General features: G+C 33.2%; 1 protein-coding gene across 5 annotated transcripts in view; it reads right to left on the bottom strand.

Annotated features, from left to right (window-relative positions):
- LOC140664241 (FH1/FH2 domain-containing protein 3-like) overlaps positions 1 to 19,647 on the bottom strand; it is a 162,719-nt gene that overhangs the window by 83,018 nt on the left and 60,054 nt on the right. For all 5 annotated transcript variants that reach the window (XM_072889187.1, XM_072889185.1, XM_072889184.1 and 2 more), the window contains one exon: positions 8,264 to 8,379. In XM_072889187.1, the coding sequence (XP_072745288.1) occupies positions 8,264 to 8,379 (116 nt within the window). The remainder of the gene's footprint in view (positions 1 to 8,263; positions 8,380 to 19,647) is intronic.

Below are 19,647 nucleotides of genomic sequence, written 5' to 3'. Positions count from 1 at the left end.
AGGCAGCGCCAGGCAGGAGTTAGTTCCACCTGGCAGTAAAAGGAGCAGTTAAAGTGTTCTGAAATATCGCTTAAAGCGCGTCCCGAAGCGAGCTTATGTGCTGGCCACATACACGAAAGTCCTCTGCCATCCTACACTTTCATCCTTTTATACCACACCCGCGATGGCACGAAACTCAAAGGATGACTGGGCGTTTCGTAATCGAGAAAATATTTTCCGATTCCCGACGTGGGGCTTCCGACCGGTACGATGTTTTCATTAAACTGCCAATCGATACATAGGAACAAATTTCTTCTAAATGTATACTTATTTAAAAAATTTTTGAATATTACTGGAAACGTATAAAGATTTTTTCTTGATTTTATAATAAAATAATTTATTTTATAGAATATGTAAGTAACTGTTTATATACTTAATTATATCAAATAACACTTACATGTCATTAACAATATTTATTAATCGCCTTTATATACAGATATATTTTTTTTACTTCATATACGAATATATAAAATTTCTCTTTTTTCTACAGAAGCGAAAAAGTAAAAAGAAAATAACGTGATGCAGTCCGGAGAATGTGCTACAATGTGGTACAACCGGCAATTTTTGATTCTCCTCTGAGAACCTTGCGAGCACCATAAGTATCGGATTGGAAGGATAGTGTAGGTATTAAGTCTCTGAAATATAACCAGTTGTCTATATGTCTATATGTCCACCGCAAAACTTTGATCCTCTGTTCGGTTTTTCTGAGTAAGCAGAAATTTCATGACACTTTGTGCTCGAAATTCTTATGAAGATATAATCAAAATGTATTGCCAGAATAAAATTATCATTTTAATTTCAAATTTATGTTGGAAGTGCATCGAAATATCTTAGCGTATAATCATAGAATTAAATAACAAAAAGTTTTATTTTTATGGATCAATCATAGAAAAATCTAATTTATATGTCAACATTATATAAAAAAAATATAAGTATACAATATTTCATTACAGTTCGAGACAGTTAAAACATTACACAAAAGTTGTCTTAAACATATTTAAAAACATATTTAAACTTCCTTAACTTCCTAAAAATCTTGGCACGAAATCAACTGATATTATTTTGCTTTCTGCAACTTTTATCGTATAAGTTACTAAGATTAAATATCACCTACTAAAATCAATTAGAATTTTCATCCATTATGTATCAATTTCTCGATGTATATACTTCATGCCATTATCATTTATCAGAGTCCGTTCCAATCGAAGTACAATAAATCTAAAACAAACAGGAAATGACATGGAAAATGTGGTGAGCATTCTTTTAACCAAAAATCAAAATTTTATGCAATGAACACATATGTTTTCGAATTTAAAGAAAGCCTCTGACTCATGACGCCTGCATTTGTTATACGCAATACTTGCGGATAGATAATAATTGATCAGATATCTCGAGCAACGAGTTTCTCCCGCGACGTCAATTAAACATTCACGGTCGAGTCTGATCATGTGATATTACATAAGATTTAACAGCATTCTTATGCGTTCTATGACGGAAGATTGTGTCGGCGCAACAGTTTAAAGCCCTGACCCGGAGAAAATGGATTTCTCCCATACATCCATCACCTTTCTTCCGGCGAATGCGCCAATGATCTCGCGTTGCGAAATCGCTATGCTGCTAAACAATAGTAATGTAACTGCTAGTTTAGAGTCACAACAGGTCAAGAAAATTTTTGAAAACAATGGCATATTTGCATTATTGTACTCTATAATGATTAGAATATCAGGAGATGCATAAAGTTTCGTCGTGTGTATAAAGTTAGTTGCAAAATATAATATAAAATTATTTTGTCTTTATAGAAATCAATAAAATAAACAGAATTCTCTCGAATTATAGTTACATACTGCAATTTTATTAGCATGTGATTTTATCCCATTTTACGGCATTGTTTCCACAAACTACACCATATACACACATAGAAGTGGCATATTGTATTATTTATTGTATTTATTTATAATAATATGCGTTGACTCACATTGTCGCTCGATCTCACTTAACGCTCTGTCGCGCGTTACAAACAGATATTTATAAAACGTGAAAACGGCTTGCTATACGAGAGAGGTACGCCCAGCCGAATATCCTGGGAATAGATCTCGAAACCCAGTTATACGATTTATTCCGAGCCGGGTCGCCAACTGTTCATAAGTCTTTGCTTTTTAGGACAGAATATGTCGCGCCTTCCTTTGTTGAAAAATATCACCGCGTGCACAAGAATGTTAAAAAAAATTAGACAAGAATTGCGGATATTAATTATTAAATAATTTTAAAGAATTTCTTTATGCAAAAATACTATGTTTAATATATAATTAAATGTAAAACAATGCTTGTTAATACTGTTTTAAAACATGCAATTAATGCAATTTGGAATAAAAGATTTACAAAACAGACATATTTCGACATATTGCAATGCAATTTCTTTTATCGCTAAATGACTCCCGAACTGTTTTATATACAACGGCGTTGAACGATCGTAAGTGCAATGCGTAAACTCTATTCTTAAAGCATATGAGTCACCAGTTTTTCGAAACGTGCCATAGTAACATAGACTCATTAATTTAATCAGCGATGCACACAGTTTCAAAGAAAGCAAATTCTTGTAAAAAATTAAAAAAAAATTCATTATTTTATACATTACAATACAATATTCATATTAAAATTTCTCATATTCCTCATTACAGCACCATTTACAAAAAAGAATAATAAACATAAAAAATACATATTGCAATAAACGCGTGCGCTGCTAAAATATATATCCATTTAAATTCATTTTGAAACAACGCTAAAAACAATTATAAAAGTTATAAACGAATATAAATATATAAAGCTAAAATAATCTTTTTAGTAAAATAATATAATCAAATTTTTGCAATTTAATATTTATTTAACAGAAATGCAATTTAAAAGCTATTTGCAAAGAAATTATATAAAAATAATTTAACACATGGAATATTTAATAGAAGAACAAAGGATCTGAAGAACAAAGGATCTTAATTTCAAATGAATTCTGACAAATCAATCGCGATTATTTTATCTAATATCAATTTATATTATAGTTAGAGCTGATTATACATTTCTATCGCTGTCGCTGTTAATAACATTTATGTCACTGTTCACTTGGCGTACGTTAGCTTGCGATGACATTAATGAGGCGATTTATTAGCATGCAGTTTGCACTGCAGGTCGGGTAAATTGCATGATTCCAGTAAGGCTGATCACTGTTGTCATGCAAAATATCTGTTATCTCAAAAGCAAAGGCGACAATGCGAGTCGTCGCATATGGCACCATATTGCTGTGATATGATTCATGTAACTGCTTCGGATAAAATTACTTCATTACACGTAAAAATATATTTTTACGGTGACAAAAGAGAATTTTTCTCACATAAAATTCTACGTTGTAGTTTTTTCAAGAATAATAGATAAATATAATATATTAATATTTTTATTATAACTTTTATATTTGAGTAATAGTAAAAATATATTCATTATTTTTTCTAAAATTTCTAACAATATATGTATATTAAAGATTACCTAGAATTTTAATAGTATATGATATCAGTAAGCAAAAAGAAACTAAATTTTGGTTTCCTATCATGTAAAGAAAATAGTTTCAATAAATATGCGTATATGTATATGCCTTAATGATTCTAAAGTCCGATATGTGTGTAGGAAGCTGATTACTCATCGCGATGTCTATATCGAATGTTTAGTGAGTTATTGTGCCTGGTTATTGAACCCTTGGGAGAATATCTGTCATCCTCTCTCTCTCTCCGTTTCTTCATTCAGCTCTTCTCTTTCATAACGTTTTCTTCCTCCTCAGTCGTTATATTCGCGGATATATATATATATACATACACACCTTTCATTATAATTATGTATCGTCAGTATACACCGATACCTACGCGCATTCAAACAGGTTACGTAAGATTCTGTGAAGAAACAGAAAAAGGAAAAGAGAAAGAGACAATTAAGATGAGAGCACGCATGAAGAAAATGCGATGACGCCAAGTTTATTAGGTAAGGTCCGTAGGGACCTCCCTTTCAGTTAAGTACGCCGTGCACGGAATGAAGATAAGTGTCGACGTTCTACTAGTATCGTCTACTTTCTCTGGTAGCTGATTAATTTCCTGAAAAAACGTGCTCCTAACTAGGTTTTATTTTCATGATAAGTATGGATGGAAATAAGTGCGTTCGCGGTTTTATCTTATCTGCGCGTAGATAAAAATAAACAGTGGATCAAATTAAACAAGTAGTTAGAATGATGAACATTTTCGTTTTTCAAACTATAAATAATTATTGATAAAGAGAAGTTTATACTACAAAAAAATATCTTGAAAAATACAATCTCTACATTTAGAAAAGAATTTTCTACATCATGAGAAAAAGACATGAAGTCCGATTATCTTATTCACAATTACAGAAAATATTTTATTTATTTTTTGTATTATATTATATTTTACTTTGTATTATACTTTAAATATTCTAGAACAAAGTGTTAGTTTTATTAATTTTTATAATTTTATAATTATTTTAAAAACCGTTTGTAACGCTCTCTCAGAGGTCTTTTCAATTTGTTAGCGCACGAAACTCCCCGTTTATATGCACGAGATGCAGATGACTGGCTAGAATGCAGATATACGCAAATTAATTTCGCGAATGCGCGAGGCGCAACAGTCTGCGTGAGAAATATCGCGGATACGCACGCGGTGGTATCTCGTACGCGTAGGTGTACAATTGCCAGGCATTATCACAAAGATAAACGATTTGTTACACGCGCGAAAGCTGACTACTTTCCTTCCATCTGTTGCTTTTTCTCCACATCCGCAAATTACATAAATTCAATCAAAATATATCTGCTCGACAAATTCTTTCAACTACATGACGATACAATATTTTGATGCGATCGTAAATACCTGATTTACACAAGCATGTGAAAACTATCTTATTATAATTATTTTCTCTCTGTCGAGTTTTTATACGTATTGCACGTGCAAGATAATTGTTGCAAAAGTCAACCATCGTGGGTGGCTTGTTGTCGTTTACAATGACAAGCGATTCGCTATGGAGGCAGAGGCTTGAACACGGGCTCTGTAATTTAGTACTTTACGAGCGATCTCCAGTCATAACCAACCAACAGATCCGGAAACAAAGCGTAAATTTTTAAAGCCACTATCATAAGAAAATCATAAACCGTGATCTCAGAAAATTTATGACATTATTTTACCGACCTCTCTCAATTTTATCGTTATTACTTTATAACTTTGAATCTACTATCGACAAATATTTTTGCAATATATTTATGCAATTTATTTAAAAATATTTAAAGATAAATAAAAATTTATTGTGCATATATATATATATAACAATATATACTTTAAGCATATTCTAATAAGACAGTTATTTATAATTATTACTAGAGTTATTTCGGCATGAGATAAATAATTGCAAATAATACTAACATCCTATAATTATTTTAAATCTGGTCATAATTAATCAAAATGTATATGACGAATTTATTCGATAAGGTGAAAACTTGGTTTATTCGCGTAAGCGCGTTGCGGAAATTTATTTCGACTTAAATACGTATATGTGTGTGGTGTGTATGTATGTGTGTGCTTAAAAAAGGAAAAAAAATGAACCACATGAGTGAAGTGGACAGGCGGAGAAAAGGAGCGGGTGCGGTAAACGTATGATGTCATTTTGCGGTTCGCGGAAATTCCGGGCTTTCAAATATTGGAACGCATATCTCTGCGCAGGCAAACATTTATTTAACTCCCATCCCCCTCCCGACAGTTCTCGTCGTTCGAAATCATGGTCCGAGCGCGATTTCAATCTCCCTGTTTCCTCACCTTTCCCCCTTCGTTTGACTACCGCGCAGTTTGTTCGACATTTCGCGCGAACGTGCCTTCGGACGAGCGACAGCGACTGACGAAATGCAATTCAATCGAAGGCGACGCATCGAGTACGCACTGATGTAGTGGTGCCGATTAATGAACTGGAAGCGATCTTGTTTCCCGCGTGTCTGCGCACGAGACCATTCCAGTCTTGATCAATCGCTGCAAAAATGAAGGTGAGCAACCACGTCGCATGCATAAAAAAAAATCAATCTCAATTCTGATTTAAAATTGCATCTAACTCTTTGACATTTAAATATCTCACAGAATATAAAACTATTTCTTTCGTCTTTTTAATACGTAATGCGTAGTTATATATTTAGTGCATATATTCTCCCTAACATTTTTTTTCTGCGATCAAAATAAAAAAGTACAAATAAGAAATAAAACTTGATATTAATTTTGAGATAATTCTATATTATTATATAAATGAAAACTTAATATGTGTAAAGAATTTAAAAAAATATGTACATTTAATTAAAATATTAAATAATTAATTTAAATAACCAATTAAAATGAAAAATTGAATAATTAAACAAAATATTAAATCAAATAATTAATTAACTAAAGTATTGTACAAAAATAATGTGTGAAAAAGATCAAGACCATGCATTATTTGCATTTATTATGACGATTGCAGAGTTTTCATCTTATTTTCTTTTTGATAATATCAAAGCACGGATCTTGATAAATCAATTTTCCATGGATATCTATGCGTGGGAAGAAAATATGATGAAAATAAAAATGACATGCGCTTCCGCGTTTCTCGATGCCATTGTTCGCTGTCACACACTCGTGTCGACGTGGGTGAGCAATCGCGTAGGTTCGGGGAGAATGGAAAGTCACCGAAAAGACACGGATCTCGAAGCTCTCAAAGGAGAACTAAATTTAATGTCGCACTTACATCGCCCCTCCTAGGGGAGTTTACCTGCGTTAACCGTACTCAACGAGCACGGTTAGCCTTCATGGCATTAACGTGAATTCGATACGCAGACCGCAAATATACTGCTGCAGCCGCCGTGCATTTTCAACGAAGAAAACTAGCGTCTGGTTTTCTGCATATTTCATCATGCGAATATCCCGCTACTAGATGAACATAGAATGTATTGCGAAGTAACGTTTCGAAAACGCTTGAAAAGCACTAAATTGTATAATATAATTTTAATTATAATCAAGATTAGGTAAAAGTACTATTAAACTATCTCGTGATCTTATTCAAAAATTATCTTGAAAAAATGATTAGCGATTTGAAAATTTCTCGTAATGTTACAAAGAATCATCAAAAACTTAAACAAGTATTTATTATTATAGATTATTGCATTATGTATCGTGATTATTGCAATCATCGCAATATGCGATATTATAAATCAATCTATTATATTTAATTAAGGTGTATAGTAATTTATAAGCTACATCGTCAGATATAAAGCATGACTTTTTTTTAAAGTCTCCCCCATACAATTGTAATCACATAAATTACAGTATTTTTGCGGCATTTTAATTAAAATACAGTATTTTTCGTTGCGGCATTTTAATTAAAAACTTTTCCTCCGTGAGCGAAAACACTTTAATGATGGTTCGCAAAATGACGCGCGTGCTTAATGCAAGCTATTCTACTACTTTATCACCACCGCGCGCATTTAAATTCTGTTTACAAATGATAACTATTCCTTCCACTGAATGCACTATTTAGAAGAAAATTACCCTGTTGAACGCGCACCTCGGAGATCGCAAACTAAAAGCGTTCTAATTGCTCGACTCCTCTACCAAGACTTTTTGCGCGATCTCTGATGTATTTAACACATTACTTCGAGGTAGGTCTTCACTTAACAAGAGAGACTACTTAAACTACCATCGGCTTTTCTTTCAGAACCTGAATCACGAATCTCCCCGCTGTGACTGTACCGAGGAAACGCGCACACGTTGTCCTCTTCTCACCTAAATATCCTTCATTACCCCGGTGACTCTAAGTTTACGGTTGTCCACCCTGTGATTATCCGGAGTCCAACCGCAAGGGGCTCGTAAAGATACAGGGTCTATCCCGACAGGATCTGCTTCAGGTGGCATGCAAGAAAACAACTGTCCCGGGGTGCAATTAAGCGAGCAAAAATGGCCACTATCATTATACAGGCAATTTAAATAAATTACGCGAAACTCTGTCTCCTTGGAAAATCAAAATAGCTACATATTTATGCACATGCCAGATACTTTGGAAAAAATTGTAAAATTTATAGAATAAAATTTCAATATGCAAGTGCAAAAAATGTTGATCCTAAATTTCTTGAAATGTACCATTGTTGTTACCGATGTGGATTATGCGCGACACTCACCTCTCACCTTCGTAGAAGCCCTCGAACTCCTCCTGTTGCTCGTTGATGGAGGCCTCGAGGTCCAGATAAGCGCCATAATCTCCGCCCTTATACAGCTGGAGCGCCGTGTCGTCGAGCTGCAACACAGGTAGCACATTGCGTTGAGAAACACGTGCTATTTTGCGTGCATGCTACCGCTCGCGGCGGTAATCGCATCGTGGAAATTATTGCCGCGCCGATGGCGGTTATTAGCCGTTTTTCGCATAACCGCTGTCCACTTAAGAGCCGCATCCGCAGCGAACGGAATATAGCCGCTTGTCGAACCGCGGACTCTTCGACAAGCTCGCGATCCTTACGCAAGAATTGATAAGTCGACAAAGGATTCATATATGCAAATCTTTTTCAAAAGATATATAGAAAATTTCGTTATAAATATATTATATTTTATATATATATATATATATATATATATATATATATATATTTATTTATTTATTTATAATAAATTATTTATCTCTTAATCATTAAACGTTAGATTTATTTACTTAAATTATGATTTTAACTTTATTTTCAAAAAAGATAATATATAAATTTCGTAATTTTCCCTATATTTGTTTTAATGAAAAAATGAAATAGTTTTTAATTGAGTTATCGTTGCACAAAAGATTTATTTCTATTTAAAAAGCCGGTATATTTCAAGAGAAAAATGTTTTTTAAATTGTATGTGATTGATTCGAAATCAAATTTAATACGTCCATTTAGTAAAAATGAACAATTTCTCCCATTGAGAAATCTTCAAAGCTTTGGAACGAATTCAACGCGGCACGTATAGGAATCTTACAGGTCAACAATCCGGGCTAATGCGGCTAATCTGCTAAATTTATCTAGGGATCAGTTGGTCCACATACGCGCCGTTCTCATACGAAAGATGATAATCGTCTGGTTTAGAATCAGGTGGTTCTCACCGAAAGAGCCTCTGGCTTACATTCATCTCAAAATATCAGAAATATAAATGAAAATGAGAATATAATGCACATATAGTGTGAGATTTATTTAATAACATAAGATTAATCATGCAAATAATTGCGTGTGGTAAATTAAGAACAGCAATAAATTCCTTCCAAGTTTCATTTTTTGCATCTAAAAATAATTCTCGCTTCAGCACATATATGTAAATGTATAAAAAAAAATAAATGATATGACAAATCTTTTATTTAAAAAAAGATTACAAAAATAATCTCTGTTAGTCTCTTAAAAATGTTAGGAAGAAATATTAAAACAGAGATATACTTAGGCAAGTTAAGATGACAAGTCAAGATGAAGAAAGTAAAGAGAAAATAAAGAGAATTAAGTGAAAAATCTTATCTTATTACTTTCGTCATTTTGACCCAGTACCTTTGGAATTTTGCTATCTTGTTTTTCGCGCGATGGTATCGAAGAAAAATCACAGAGCGATTAAAAAAGCCGAGTTCACAGAAGCAACAAGTTGGCGCATCTCTAGTTTTGACGGCGCGACACGTGTCGCTCGTAAAGAAACGAGGAATCGCAGCGTCGACAAGAAACTTCGTGCACGATTGTGAATTTGCGGCTCGATCAAAGATCAAATTCTTTACGGACGTCGAATTTCCCGGATCGCGATCCACTGTCGCGCGACCCTGTTAAATTTCCCGTCGCGAAAGACCGTAAAAGTGTAACAGTGGGCCGACGTAAATCTCGCACGATCTCGCGCCCCCTCTCTCTCTCTCTCTCTCTCTCTCTCGTAACGACCGAATCGACCAGTGATAAATTGCCGGAGGTAAGTAACCCCGATGAGAGAACGACGACTTTTTTCCGGCGCGTTCTTTTTTTAGGTCGCTTCCTTCTTTCACGAGATTAAGATTCCGCCGGGTCCAGCACGGCACGCTGCCAGCAGGGAATAATAGTACACGAAGGAACCAACATATTTTTTACGTAAAATTAAATGAGAGTGAGAGTAATATAGGCAAACATACATTAAAGTCCTAGATATACAACCAAGTTTATCTTTTTTTAACACCTACATCTGTGATAACTCTGCATCTGCGAATATTGACTCTGTTGCTTATTTATTACTATAAGAGAAGTAACCTAGTTTGTGAAGAAAATGGATTTGTAATCTAGTATAACTCGGATAATAAAAATTCTAATATTTGTAAGTATAATATTATGCATAAATAATTTTTCTCTATTTATTTTGACATTAAACAAATTTAACAAAGATAAATATTTTTATATTACTTGTAATTAAATTAATATCTCAGATTAAAGACAAATGTAATATCATATTATATAAAATTTTATATGTTATAAATTATGTAAAAAAAATTGGACAAAAAGAATTGTTTTGATCTCAGGATCACTTTTTTATAATAGCAATTCTGAAAGTTTAAAAGAAAACTCTTTACGATTTCCCCTTTAACTCACGAAATAAAGTCAAAATCATATCCTTTCTAGTTTTACCAATCAGCAGGACATATCTTATGTGCACTTATGCGACTGTGGTATAGTAGAACATGTGGTAACTTGAGACAAGACTATCCAACTTGGTGTATATATTTGGAGTACGATGTGTGCCGAGTCACAATAAAGATTTTTTCTTTCTGTTTCTACAAACTTAAATTGAGTAAAAATAAAAACGAAAACAAAATGTTACTTATAGCTCAAACATATTCCCAAGGATATAATATGTCGCAAATGAAATGTGCGTGTCCCAAGATAGCACGCTTTGCAACAAATAAAGAGGAATGAAAGAGAAAGGTGATGATCGCATCGCGTTCAATGCACCGTCCAGGATATCGCGACACCGTCGCCGACGTGAGATGAAAGGGGCGATAGACGATGTGAATATATACACGTTGTTGTGACTTATATTTCTAAAAATCTCAGCTTCAAAATAGTTCGTCGTGCTAAGCGCGGTGAGATAGATACCGGTAGTCGGTGCGTTTCGTTGCTCCCCAGTGCGGAAACCACATGCGGTCAATTACGCAATACGCCTGCATCAGCTTCAAAAGCGCGATCTCTACTCTGCATCGTCAAAAGAACGCACTATCTTGCTATATGATTCATGTATTAAACACTATACAATGTTATATGCTATATACACAATTAACTTTTCATTAAATATTCAAATTATGATGAATTGCTGCTGTAATAGATATATATTTATATCTTAATCTTTTCAGATTAAACATCATTAGTACACTCACTGCGTGCGAGAAAAAAGAGAAATAGAGAAAGAGATTTTAAAATTGTTAATTTTATAACTAATGTGATTTAACTATGATGCTTCGCTATATAAACTGATATTCAATCAAATATTTTTTATTTATTTTTTTTATTTAAAAAAAAATTTTTTATATTTTTTAAAATTAATTTTTTATTATTTTTATAAATTGTTTAAAACTACAGTCTATTGTATACATATAAATATAATATAAACAACAAACTGGCATTTAAAAATAAAAAGAAAAAAATTATTTTTTTGCAGCTACTGCATACACAAAAATTTTTACGCAGGCGTCACGCTTGCGTAAACAGTTGCGATGATTGACAAGAGAAAAAACTGCGATATTTAGAGCGGTTTACATGTCAATCTTAAATACTATTAGTAAAGATATTTTTCAGCAATATTTTAAAACATACAAATGGCAGCTGAATCGTCATATATGTTAACATTAGTTTAGCAACGCTAATTTTTTCTATACTAATCTTTTTTCTATATCGTTAAAAAGCTAAAAAAATAAGAACTTATATTTATTTAATATTTAGAGTAAAATATATATCTACTATACTTCACTTTGAAAATGCACAATTAGAGTATTATAGTGGAAATAAATAATTGTAATACAAGATTTTTAAAATAAAATTTTCATTCGGGATTTAATTTCTTAAATCACATTAAATTACAAACAATATTTCGCGTGATTTTTAAATTCTGGTCGAGGAGCTTTAACCCGTGATCGAGCAACACGTGTTGACGTAACGATTCGAGTAGCGTGTAAACGTCGTCCTTGCGTTACGATAGGTCTTTCCTTTTCTCAAGTACATTTCCACGGACATTCTCTTGTCGCGACGTGCTTGTCCCGCAGGATTTTCCGCCTTTCGCATGCCCGTAAATCGCGTTGTTTGCTCAAAGCCCGTCGAGTAAATCGCAAACTCTCCTGTTGTCCATGTCTCCTCTCCAAGTTTCTATCGGTGGCAAATCTTCTTACATGAATACGTAACGGAAAGAGGAACGCGCCGATTACAAGTCTGGTAAATCTCGCTGACGTTGATGCTGAGACGAAATTTAAACGCATTTATCAGCATTTTAACTGACTGCAAGTGAGAAAGCACCAGATAGACATGATCTATTTTTGAATGTAAAAACAATTTTAATTCTTTCAATGTTGACGAATACGCTTCATAAATATTGTCTCGAAAAATGTTTGTTTTGGAACAGCATAAAAATTTTTAAAGGGTCTTCCAAAAATTAAAAAATTACTTATTAAACTAAAGCTTTACTCATCTATATGTAAATTGAGTTAAACATAATAATACCAAATTCTAGTTGAAAATGAACAAAATACTAATTTAAATGAACAAAATACTATATTATGAAGTAGTTTGAAAATCAAATAATCTCGCAATCTATAATTTCTCACAGCCGGTTCACAAAGTCGGCTTTCGTCGGAGACAATGTCGTAAACAGGAAGATGCTGCCATTTATCGTGGGATTAATTAAGACGTATTAACATAAGCGTGCTTCTTCTTCTTCTTCTTCTTGTCCAATATAAGATATACAATCGTGAGAGCTCGGGGCATTCTTATTAATTAATACAATTAAAAATAAAAATAGATTGTAAGAATATGTCGGAGGGAAGGAGAGGAAGGAACGAGTATCGCAAGACGAGAGGATAACGAAACCTGAGAGGCCTCGAGACAATTAACAACGCCATTCGTGTTCTGGCGGAGTCGTTCTGCTCGACTGTGCGAAACTTTCACGACTACCTTCCTTTTTTCGCTTTACATTGCATGCCACGAGAGTGAATGCATGCAAATTTATTCGCGAGAAGACAGCTAAAGAAGCAATTCAAAATAAGTTTAAAATAAAATTTTGACGTATACGTCAGCTTTGCGATGAAGTAAACATCTTGCGCGAAATTCTTCAAGCAAAAGCAGATAAATTTTACTACGTCCGATAAAACTTGCGATCGGAAGTCGCAAGTATAATAATTTAATATAAATTTCATTTTTTTTTTTTTTTTTTACATATCTATCATTAAAATGGGATACAAGCAAAGCATTCATTGTAAGCTTCCTTATGTAATAATATAAAATATAAATAAACCTCAGTATATGATTGATTCGAACAATTTACATTACAATTGTGAGAACTCAACTCAATGATTGATGAGATAATAGATTATGAGATTTTCTAGAGCAATCGATGATATAATCGTAAGTTTTTTTCAATTCTTATTGTTTAAAATCTCACATGAAAGTTCTGTGAAAATTTTCGCTCTTCTTTTCTCTTTCTTGCGCGCGTGCGTTCTAGAAAAAAAAATTTATTAATAAATAATAACACTCTTGAGAATTGTCATTTACCCAATCGCACAAGAATGATATGAACGAAGCCTCAGAGACAAACCTTCTAAAAACCTGACATCGATGTAACCGGTTGTATACTAGCAGTCTCACTCTCTCCTTTCCTTCCGCGATTACAGATGATTATAGGCAACCGTGTTTGCGATTTCTTGCATCAAAACCTGACAAACGCGGCCGCCGCAGCGGTTTGCCCTTTCTTCGGTCCATTCGTTCGAGCAGAGACATTGATTATGGCACAACCAACCGCGTCTCGCTCGGATAAAAACTACGACGACGTGAAATACGAACGATACGATCGCGCTTAAAATAAATAAAATGTGAAAAAGGGTTAAGGTAACACGCAACCCTGTCAAATTACACTAATCTAGCTAGATAAAGTCGTAACCAATTAAATCTCTAAAATTCTAGGATCTTAGAAACGGATTCAAGGTACATAATGAATAAAGTTGCATAAATTTCTTTGACAAAAATAAAAAAGAAAAAATGTCAAATATAAATAGGTATATCTTACTATTAATTTTTCTGAGATAATACAATGTGCAAATTCGCATTAAATGTGGTCTTTAAGATAGTAATGTAAATATTGTGCATCAACATTTTTATTACCTAATCCTGTTTGATGCCAACTTATCTATGTAATTATTAGGATTATTCTCTGCTGCAATTAGGTACACATCGCGTGTGTAACGATCGAATGACTTAAGCGCGGCTGAATGAGATTCTTCTTACAACAAGGCAACGAGCAACATACGAGAAGCAACATTCGTGAGCACTTAAACGCATTCCGTTCGCACTCTATGAAGAGTTCGCAGCAGGTAGCGGGCTTCCTACGCGAGAGGCGAAGTATACGTTTCACAGACAAGTCGAATACGACCGAGTGTCTTATCGACTGTGGGGGGATCGCGTTCGCTGAAACGGGCCAACCCTTTTCGCGAAGGTGAATAAACCGCGCCGTCTATTTTTAACTTTCCCCAAGACACGGGCGCAGAAAAAAATAATCCGTAGCTGTTGTAGGACTTATCGACAATGTGGCGAATCGAATTCTCGGCAATGTTCAATCATTCATGAAGTAAAACAGGTTCCATTGAGACCTCCTGTCGAGCGCCTTGCATCGAAACGAAAGCGAATTTATGCGCGACTCGATAAATCTCCTGTTAAAATTTCCATGCGTGTAACATGTGATTAAAAAATGGAAAGAAAGCAAATAGAAGAACGATTTATAACGAAATGTTTAGTTTATGCGAACATATCGCTTTCCACACCTGAATTTATATGAGGCCGTCAAAGTTCAACTCTAACATTCTGATAAAGAAGAAATTGATAATCAAATGTTTACATTCAATTGATACGAAGCCAAAATGACAAGAAAATTGAATACAATCGAGTGTGCAAGTTAAAAATCAAATAAATAAATTCCCTTAAAATCAAAATAATATCTTTCTTTTTTACAAGGCATTGCCTCGTAATAAAAAAATAAAAGTGTCTTCATGCAAGAGTCAATACACGAATTTCAGCTCTCTCTCCCTCGAGAATCTTCTTATCAAGTAACACTCGAAATGAAGATGCGATAGCAAAAGATAAAGAAGTATATATACGAATGATCTTGGTTGAAATGCCTCCCTCTCTTCCTTGGCAGCCTCTCCTTTCTACTATCAAGTATTTCAACTCGAAGGAGGGTCTGGGCTACGAAGAAACCCTTTGTTCCTATTTCACAATTTCTTGCGCGATAGAGAACACGTTCTCGAGGGTCATCGCATTTTATTTCAGCATTCTATCTCTATGCAAACCTCTTGAATTTTAGTCGTTATCAATCATATGCATTGCAACGACTTCCCATTCGTCTTTGTTTTCTCGTTTCGCAAGCATTTCACTTTATTATGTCCATAAATTTTCACATTTGTTTGAAGTATTTGGTTATTTTGTTTGGTTTCGTAAGCCTTTTAAGCCTTTCGTAAGCCTAAGAATCAATAATTTACAATTTAATTAAACTTGAACAAAAATGAAAAGTACACATATACATCTTCTACCAATATTAATACAGTTTATCTCATCCAATTTACAAAAAAAAATTAACTTTAAAAAAATGCACTTATAATAGACTGAATTATTCGATATAACAAATTCTACATCCCAACATACTTTTTGATTATAGAAATTAATTTTGTTTATATATAAATTAATATTTTATTAGTTTGTAAAAAATCAGAAACTAATAAACAGAAACCGATTGCTTTTGATTCATTGGAATCTCTAAAATCAATTATTGTTTCAAAATTTAAAAAAAAAATAATTAGCAAAAAAAAGCAAAAGAAAGTAAAAGTTATCAGGAAATTCGCTTTTGACACTACGCTTTCCGAGCGGATGTCGGCATGTGAGATGTTTATATAGCTGCAGCAAAGACCGACCAACCAAAGCGCCAAGTTTTTCAAGAGTCAGCGTCCTTGAGATCCGGACGATTCTTTATAGACTTTTCAAGGATACTGAGTTCATGGACCTGCGCGATTTCTATCAGAGAAATCGGCACTTTTACGTTCGTCACGTTGAGCAATCGAATCAAATATCTAAATTTACCAAGAGGTAAATTTAGATTTATAAAGTTAATTATATACATATTAAAAAGCCCAACTTTTAATAAAAATTAACTTAATTGATAATGATTCGATAGAACAGTGTTATTCTTTATAATAATCCAAGGTTTCAGAATTAAAATATCAATAACAATCATTTATCTCTCTCTCTCAATACTCTTCGCGATTACGCCAATACTAAAGTTGCTATTCCAATTAATAGTTGTTACCTAAAACGTCAAAACCATACGAACCAATCGCTGATGAAGTTGTTACGAAATGTTGTGTTAATCACTGCGGTTTGTTAAAGTTTCGTGGGAACAGGAAATGCGAGCTTACTTGAGTCGAGATGATTGAACCATTCTACAAATCAGAGAAACTACTCCTATATTGGAATTGCGAAAAGAAAGAAAAAGCAAAAGAGAGAGAAAGAACGAGTAAATCGACGCGTGTTGCATCGTTGTATTGACACGTGCAAAAATGAAACAATTTTCCTCCATTTTCCCTTCGTATTTTTCTTGATTATTATTATCACTAATATACAAGAAAAATTATCAAATAAATTAGATGACAAAAATTATTTTCTACTTTAATGTGAAAACATAAAAATGATTTAAAAGCGTGCTTCCGCAAAATTCAAAGTTATTTTTCATTTCTAATATTCTGCAGCGTTTTTTTTTTAGCGTTGGAAAAAAATAGGTGAGAACGTTTTCACATAGTCGCGATGTTATGTTAATAACTATATTGATGTTCATGTGTGCAATATTCGTTGACTTTTCTCCGAGTAAGCTGAGATTAATTAAACCTTACGAAAGCACGCTCCATGAAACACACCGACTGCTCCTTTATCTCGCTCGAAACACGCTATCTCGGATGCAACGGTTTCCGTAAAAATGCGAAAGCACCTATCTTATGTTCGTGAATGACCTATCGCTCGCTCCAGTGAAACTTGGCAAGATGTGCCACGGAAATGCGTTACGTATTCTATTCGAGATAATTATGCAGCAGCGAGATAATAGTTAAATACTCTCATTGTCAGTGCATCTATTTTAGATGCACATTAGAAAAATAGTATTGTGCATTAAAATTCTTTTCAAAATTAGTACTAAAATTAGAATTGTATATACATATCAATAACACTTTAATCTACGTTCTTCTTCTTCAGCTTTAATCTACGACTGTTTTTGTTCTAATTGTAAGCATGTAACTGTAGTAATATAATTAATTCTACTTATATCTTCAATATAGTTGTATTCCCTTTATAAAACGATTCAATTTTGATGTTTATAAAATAATCCGTTTTGGAAAACGCAAACGTGAATTCGCGGATTAATAATTTAATAAATTTCTTCTGGCGCAATATCTTTGTAAAAATCATCATAGCAGAAAAATGTTATTGAAGATAAAGATTGATGTATCTCAACATAAATTTTATGTATATTAACGATTCGAATAAATAAAATAAATAATAATTGCGAATGCCTATTTATATTAATAATAATTTCTCTCCTAATTTCAACTAATATATGATATACGAATATTAATAGTATAAAGTTAGTAGAAAGTTGACATCTTGTAATAGAAATTAATAACAACAGCCACAATTATGTGTAATATATGTAACAAAATATAGGTAACAAAAATGTTTTTATACTTTATTTTCAATCTATTTTATTCTTTAGAGACAAGATAATCTTTTCACGAAATATTATAATAATTCTATCTATAAAAGTAAAGACTCTCTAGATAATGGATTTGCACTCCTTAACGCTTACATAAGAGAGACGTAAAATTACTTCGATGCTTTCGAGGCAATTTTCACGATTGCTCGATTAGTGTGCATCGAAGCAGAAGACCCTTCGAAATAACCCAATAACAAGACCTTCGCTATTCGTATCATCCATTACACGCTCCAAGCAGCGTGTCGTTTCATTGCGCGTTCGCATTTGCCACGCGAGAAAGTAACATATTTTTCATCGCGTAAGGAAAGTAAAATCTCTTGCAAATCTCGATACGAATCCCCCATCTTACCGCTACTCTCCTCGACACCGTGAAATCCGATCGACTCCTCTTACGTTACGTGTCACATGATCTCATACCTACGGATTATGACGTGCTTTCATACGCAGGCAAATTGGAAACAGCGCGTAAAATCGAAATGAGAGTTTAAGAGACTTGGCTCTCTCTTTTCCTCCCCTTGTAATCTGAGAACTTGAACATTTTTTCGCCAAATAGCCCTGAAGGTCCTCCATTGACAAGACTGCGTTAAAAAATATCATCTTACATTGTGATCTATCTAAGTTTTCTCATTGTCAGGTACAAAAGTCAAACTACAGAGTAGCACTTGTCAGTATAACACGAGATCTAAATAATGCTAAATCTAAGTATCAGCTAATATAAAGTAATTAACAATTGTTATTTCCTTATTTTGATCTATTAATTTTGTCTTCGCTGATAAATCAATTGGTTTTCTTTCAAAAACTAACAGTAAGGCTCATATTAATATCCTGATAAATCCTAATTTTCAAACAGAAGTATTCAATAATTTAACTCACTTTTTAAAAGCATTAGAGTTTAAATATATAATTTAATAAATAAAAAATATAAATGTAAATTAATTTTTTTATTGAAAAAGGGATTATCAAAGGAAATCAATATCATAAAAAAATATTAAATTGATAATATAACAGATTAATAAAAATAGGGAGCGTTATTAATTAGTTTTAACTAGTACCATAAAACGTTATTATATATACAACGCCAAGCTTATTAATGGTAAAAGCTATATAGTTCGTGATACAAACCGCGATAGAGTGATGTAACGCCTTTTACGCGTTCGCGAGCGTAAAAGAAGTTTGCGATTAAGTTACCTGGATAGTCATTGCCTCGCGTTAACCAACCATGCTGTGCAAACTAAGCAAGCCAAGAAATGGCAAAAAGATGTAATTACGCGCGCATCACAGGCATACAAAAGACTTGCGCGCGTGACACATAGATAGTACTTTAATAATTTTTTCATTACAAAAATAACTATCTTACAGACCTTGATATAAGACGACATCTCAATTATATTGAGAATTTAATTATTTAATAAAAAGTTAATTTCACATCAGGCAGGAATAATCACGAAAATGATTCTAAAATTGTATGTCATATATATTATTAATGTTTGTAGATATCTGTTAAAAGTATGAAAAGGTATTAAAAAGTCGCAGAAAGTTAGAAGATTACTTA

The sequence above is a fragment of the Anoplolepis gracilipes genome, chromosome 3 (genome assembly GCF_047496725.1).
Source record: "Anoplolepis gracilipes chromosome 3, ASM4749672v1, whole genome shotgun sequence".
Lineage (NCBI taxonomy): Eukaryota > Metazoa > Arthropoda > Insecta > Hymenoptera > Formicidae > Anoplolepis > Anoplolepis gracilipes.
Note: the sequence above shows the minus strand (reverse complement) of the source record. Positions and strands in the feature narration are given on the sequence as shown.